General features: G+C 42.4%; 1 protein-coding gene across 2 annotated transcripts in view; it reads left to right on the forward strand.

Annotated features, from left to right (window-relative positions):
* Nucleotides 1-4,876, forward strand: part of UBE2Q1 (ubiquitin conjugating enzyme E2 Q1) — a 31,789-nt gene extending 26,913 nt beyond the window's left edge. For both annotated transcript variants that reach the window (XM_030187193.1, XM_030187195.1), the window contains 2 exons: nucleotides 2,445-2,511; nucleotides 4,407-4,876. In XM_030187193.1, the coding sequence (XP_030043053.1) occupies nucleotides 2,445-2,511; nucleotides 4,407-4,438 (99 nt within the window). In that variant the 3' untranslated portion in view covers nucleotides 4,439-4,876. The remainder of the gene's footprint in view (nucleotides 1-2,444; nucleotides 2,512-4,406) is intronic.
* The last annotated feature ends 1,863 nt before the right edge of the window (nucleotides 4,877-6,739 follow it).

The following is a 6,739-nucleotide window of genomic DNA, read 5'->3' on the forward strand; positions in this document are numbered from 1 at the left end:
TAAAACAAATAGGAAATATTTTTTCACTCAAAGAATAGTTAAGCTCTGGAACTTTCTGCTGGAGGATGTGGTAACAGTGGTTAGCGTATCTGGGGTTTAAAAAAGGTCTTGGACAAATCTGATTAATTTCTTTGACTGGGTGACTAGAGAGTTGGATTGAGGGAAAGTGCTAGATTTGGTGTATTTAGACTTTATCAAAGCCTTTGACACAGTTCTTCATAGACTAATAAATAAACTGAGTGCCCTCGGTTTGATCCCTAAAATGACTGGGTTAGGAAGTGGTTCAGTGAAAGGTGACAGACGGTGGTAAATGAAGCTCATTCTAAGGAAAAGGATGTTACCGCAAGGTTCGGTTCTTGGGACAGTTCTTTTTAACATTTTTGTAAGTGATATTGCTGAAGGACTGTCTGGTAAGGTTTGCCTCTTTGCGGATGATAGCAAAATCTGCAATAGGGTAGACACCCCTGAGGGTGTGGATAACATGAGGAAAGAGTTAGCGATGCTAGAGGAATGGTGTGGAATTTGGCAGCTGAGATTTAATGCTAAAAAATGCAGGGTCATGAATTTGGGCTTCAAAAACGTGAGGGAACGGTATAGTTTATTTATGGTTCATTTCTACCCCACATTTTCCCACAAATGCAGGCACAATGTGGCTTACATGAATTATAAAAAAGAAGAAAAGTACAATACATGAAAGCTATAGAAGAATAAGGATGTAACATTAGCAACAAGAATAACGACTAAACAACAGAGTTACTGATGGAGTATGTTTTTTCGAAGAGGAAAGTTTTCAGCAACTTCTTGAAAAGATGGTGGTCAGCTTGCGATTCTAAGTACAAAGGTAGAGCATTCCAAATCTTCGGACTGGAGTAGTGGAAAGACGAGGCGAAAAGAAGCTCGTATTTGACACCCCTGCAAGTTGGATAATGTAGCTGAAGATAGGAGCGAGCTGTGTTTGTGGCATTTCTTGGCGGTAGATCTATTAAAGGAATCTTATATTTTGGTGCTAATCCTTAAATTATTTTATGTGTTAATGTGCAGATCTTGAAAGCGATTCGTTCTTGTACTGGTAGCCAGTGTAGATTGAGGTGCAGAGGCTGCGCAGGAACCAAGCGTGATTTTCCCAAGATGAGTCTCGCAGCAGTGTTCTGGGCAGTCTGGAACTTTCTCAGTAAGTGCTCCTGACAGCCCGCATATATCCCACTACAGTAATCTAGGTGAGACAGGACAAGCCAGTGGACGAGAGTACGGAAGAGCTCTCTGGTGAGACAGAACCGTATACGCCGCAGCCTCCACATTGCATAGAACATCCTCTTGGTGACCGCTCGCACATGCAGGTCTAGTTGCAGATGAGGGTCCAGCTCAACACCTAGAAGTCTTAGGCTCTTTGAGATATGAAGAGTCTGGTCTTTGATGACAAGTTTGCTTGCAGAGAATTTGGCATGGAGGGACGAGAGGACAAGACATTGAGTTTTGTCTGTGTTTAGCTTGAACTGGAACACCTTAGCCCTCGTCCATGGTGGAGAAACACGCTTCGATCAAATCTGTGATTTCAGCTAATGAGTAGTGGAAGGGGATGTAGATGGTTATATCATCTGCGTAGATAAATGGATTTAAGCCTAGGTTAGCTAGTGCGGCTGCCACGCAGCGCCCGCACACCGAAACGGTTGAAGGGGGTTGAAGAACTTTTTTACATGAAAAGAGGGCTTGGGTGTGATCATATGTGATGATCTTAAGGTGTCCATAACAGGTAGATTAGGCAACTGTGAAAGCTAGAAGGATGCTTTGGTGCATAAGGAGAGGAATGGCCAATAAGAAAAAGGAGGTGATGATGCCCCTGTGGAAGACTCTGGTGAGACCTTGTTTAGCGCATTGTGTACAGTTCTGGAGACCTCACCTTCAAAAAGATATAAACAGGATGCAGGATGGAGTCAGTTCAGAGAGCGGCTACTAAAATGATCAGAGCGTATGGGGACAAACTTAAAGATCTCCATATGTATACTTAGAAGAAAGGTGGGAGAGGGGAGATATGATAGAAACATTTAAATACTTATGAGTCATTGGAAAGGAAGCTCTGGAACAAGGGGCCTAGAATGAAGGTGAAAGGGGATAGACACAGAAGAAACCTGAGGAAGTACTTCACGGAAAGGGGGGAATCCACTATTTCTGGGATAAGCAGTATAAAATGTTTTGTACTTTTTTGGGATCTTGCCAGGTATTTGTGACCTGGATTGGCCACTGTTGGAATCAGGATGCTGGGCTTGATGGACCTTTGGTCTTTCCCAGTATGGCAATACTTATGTCAAGGAGTAAGTGGAAAGGGTGTGTGTGTGTGTGTTTTGTATGTCTAGAAGTTTTCTGAAAACTGCTTTAGATTAAAAGTGTTAGGGGAGATTAGGTTGCATTTAATTATAACACTTGTTTTCCCTTTCTGTCTCTTGCAGTCTCAGTATAGCCTGACCAGAGCACAACAGTCCTACAAGTCCTTGGTTCAGATCCATGAAAAGAATGGTATGCATACACAGTATTATACACTTGGGAAAGTGCCACATTTGGGAAAAAGCGTCCCTTTGTATTTTAGTCAGGTGTGGCTAGCACACTGAAAAGGGCAACAGGAATGTAGGGGAGTGGGCAGAGATGGATAGCATCATCTCGCTTCCATTTTGAATGAGTATTTACATAAACCAGGATGGACAGCCAGGGATGACCTACAATGCTAAATGTGTTTACTTCAAATATTTATAGAAAGGGTACGATGTTTGGGTGAAAGAGGACATGTTTACTTAGATTGTACGTTTGGTCAATTAAAGCATGTAGATTTAGAACCATAGAAAATGACAGTAAACACCATATAGCCTGTCCAGTCCCCACATCCATGCCACCTACTATTCCTTCCTCTCCCTGTCCCAAGTTTTCTTAATTCAGATACAGTTTTTGTCTCCACCACCTCCACTGGGAAAAGCCGCTCCACGAATTCACCACCCTTTCCGTGAAAGAAGTATTTCATGATTCTATCTCCTTTCACCTTCATCCTTTGCCCCCTTATTCCAGAGTTCCCTCTCAACTGAAAGAGACTCGCCTCCTGTGCGTTTGTCACGGAGGTATTTAAATATCTCTATCAGCCACCTTTCTTCCAAAGTATATGTATTGAGATCTTTGTCTGTCCCTATACGCTTTATGAGGAAAACCACCGACCATTTTATTAGCCGCCTTCTGGACCAACTCCATCCTGTTTATATCTTTTTGAAGGTGCGGTTTCCAGAATTAAGCAGCAGTGTAAATGAGGTCTGACCAAAGACTTATTCAGAGGCATTATTGCCTCTATTTTCCTGCTGCTCATTCCTCTCCTATGCACCCAAGATTTGTTATTTTTTCAAGGTTAAAAAATATTCTTTTTTGCTCCCCAAAGAGGAGTGAGAATAAATCCATGAATCGGTGACAGCAGTTCTAACAATCCAAAACGTTCTTCCACATTAACCTGAAAGTTGCTTGGAATGGGTTTTTCCGCTGAAGTGTATAAAAGCATTTATTAACGTTCAAGGCATTAAGGAGCCCTTGTACTAAGCTGCAATGAAAAGTGGCCATCTTGTTAGCACATGGGTTTCCTGCACTCTGTGGTCACTTCTAGCACAGCTGTAAAATGCTACATTTCTAGTTTGCTCTGTAGTGGCCACATTCTAATTTCTCAGTTAGTGCGTGGCCATTACCACCTCCTTTTTTGTAGGTGCTAAGGGCTGCCACTCTATCCCCAACCTGCAATATGTCCACGTTACCCGATTAACACAGGGCACACCTATTCTCTGCCCATTGACACGCCTCCCATGCTAAAAAATAAAAACAGATCGACACGTCCTGTGGCAGAGCTTTTTGCTGCATGGTAAGGCATGTGTCAGTGCGTAAAAGGGCCCCTACGCTTAGTTGAATGTGACTTCCAGTAATTTAAGAAGCTTCAAAGTAAACTTAAATGTAGTGTATTTTGTGTGAAATGAGTTCCCATTTTGAGTGGTGTTGCTGCCTGGGAAGAGTGAGTGAGAACAGAGTGAGCCTCCTGCTACCAGTATCCAAAACTTGAATTCAGAGACGCTGTGCTCTCCTCTGTCAATGAGCGTTTTTGATACCAATAACAAATTTGGGAGTCTGTTCCGTGCGGCACTGCCGACACAGCCCATTCAAGGTGAATGGGCTGTGTGGGTACTGGTAAACCCCAGCGTTGGAGTCTCTTGCCTCTAGTAGGACAGAACTGGAACTTGTATAATGGTTATTCTTTTTCCATTATGAGTGAACTTGAATTTGCACAGTAACATAAGGAGGACCCCAGTATGAGAACGAAGCAATGCTGTAAAGGTTTTACTGATGCAAGATAAACACGATCTCCATCTGAAACCAGATTTTCTTCTATTTTTCAGGTTGGTACACCCCTCCTAAGGAAGATGGCTAGCAGTGTTCCTCATCCCATTTTAAAGCAGCACCTCAACCTTTTGGCCTTCCTCTATCATTTGTTCTTGGGACAAAATATCTTGAACACTGACTTTTTGTCTCCTTGGAGATCCTTGCCAAAGGGCATTCTTCTTTGGAAAGAAACTTTTGAGCCTCTTGCAGCGCTGGATTTGTTTTACTCTTAAGGCTCTTACCACACAGAACATCTTTGTCACTTGTGCTATAAATTTTTAATTTATTTTCATGTATGATGGGTTTGTATTTTGGTTTTGTTACAATGTATGATGGATGTGTATTGGAGAAATATCTTTTGGAAAATTACAACTTGCTAATTTGAAGCTCTTGCATCCTTGTCCTTGTTTGTTCAGTGGCTGTTGGAGAATTTGAGGTTTATGCCTGCAAGTTTCTGCCATTCTCTAGCTAAATCTGATGCTAAGTGTGAACTCATTTAAGGCTCATTTCAGCCTTACAGCCTGCTGGGAAGATGCACAATAACATTTTTCAGCAATCATCTGCATAAGGATGGCCAGCAGCAGGGGGTAATAGCAAATTCTTTCCTCTTCCTTTTCTAATCTTTCACCCTTTGCCCTCCAAATCCTGCATCAGCACAGTACAGACATCTGTGCCTTAGACATCTGTGAGTTAGGTAAAAGCAGCAGTTTACCTTAGTTAACCTGGTGCATTTTCTGTCTTCTTCCACAGCAGCATCTTCATTCAAACTTAATGAAGACTGCACATGCCTGTGAAGGACTAGTAATAATGCAGAGTGATGCATTCTGGGTGCAGAAATCCAAGTGAGCTTTATGGAGTAGGTGGAGAGAAGGTGATGGACCAGGAGGGGTCTTGAGTGATAGCGTTAAAGGATTTCAAGGTGGCAAAACCTGTGCCAAGGCAGTGGCCAAAGCCAGAAGGATGCTAAGCTGCAGCACAAGAGAGAGAGAGAGAGAGATTAGAAGGAAGAAGGTGATAGCATTGCTTCACTTGTATAGGACCATTATCAGTTTTGGAGGCCATATCTTTCTAGAGATATAGAAACTTGAAATACTTAAGAGGAAGACAACAAAAGTGGTATGGGAGCTTTGCCAGAAATGTATGTGAAGAAAGTTGAAGAGCTAAATCTGTATATTAAGAGGAAAGGAGGGACAGTGAGGCATAATACAAAGGCATTAATGAATCTATGAAACAGACGGAAGTGGTAAAACTAGAGGACATGACCATGAATTTGTTAGGAGGTAAACTTAAGAGCAGCAACAGCACTGCCCTTTCATGGAAAGGTTGGTGGATGCCTGAAAAGCCCTCCTAATAGAGATAGTGGGGACAAAGGTAAGGTAGCCGTATGCTGGTACCCAGTTGCAAATGACTTATGTAGAGTGGTACTCTGTCTCCCCATCCCCCGCTGGATACTCGCCTACCGACCAAAAGTGGATGGATGATTAGTTGGGCCATAGGCTCAGTACCTGAAAGAAATCCTAGTGCAAGATTTAAACTCTGGTCCTGGACACGGTAGGCAAGTAACCTACTAGTTGCACTACAAAGGTGAGGGCAAAAGCAGTGATGAAATTCAAAAAGAAGATGGAAGGAAAGCAAAACTTTATAGCTGCACAGATTGACAGATACACCCTACACAAAGACATGCACAGAGCAGTGTGCTATGCATGACTGGCAGGTGCACCTTTAGTTACCTCATTAGGCTGACCATTTAGACTTTGATGTTATCTGCTATCTTTTACTATGGCTATTCCATGGCTATGATGATCTTGCTGAAGTGCTGCATGAGATAGAAAGAGGAACCTGAATTATAGCTACGTAATGCAAGGTTCCACATTAGGAGTCACCAACCAGGAAAGGGATCTAGGCGTCTGTCTTTGTTGATATGTTGAAACCCTTTGCTCAGTGTGCGACGGCAGCTATGAAAGCAAATAGAATGTTTGGGTATTATTAGGAAAGGAATGGGAAAAGAAAAATGAGGATTTTATAATGCCTTTCTATCCCTCCATGGTGTGACTGCACCTTGAATAATGTGTTCAAATCTGGTCACTGCATCTCAAAAAAGATATGATGGAATGAAGAGTCCATAGACCATTATTAAAATGGACAGGGACAATCCACTGCTTATTTCTAGGATAAGCAGTATAAAATGTATTGTACTTTTTTGGGATCTTGCCAGCTACTAGTAGCCTGGATTGGCCACGGTTGGAAACAGGATGCTGGACTGTCGCAGTATGGCAATACTTCTGTACTTAGCTGTTGGTCTTGCTGAAAGCGTACACAGGTTCAGATTACTTGTCTTTCCTACTGATGC

The sequence above is a fragment of the Microcaecilia unicolor genome, chromosome 14 (genome assembly GCF_901765095.1).
Source record: "Microcaecilia unicolor chromosome 14, aMicUni1.1, whole genome shotgun sequence".
Lineage (NCBI taxonomy): Eukaryota > Metazoa > Chordata > Amphibia > Gymnophiona > Siphonopidae > Microcaecilia > Microcaecilia unicolor.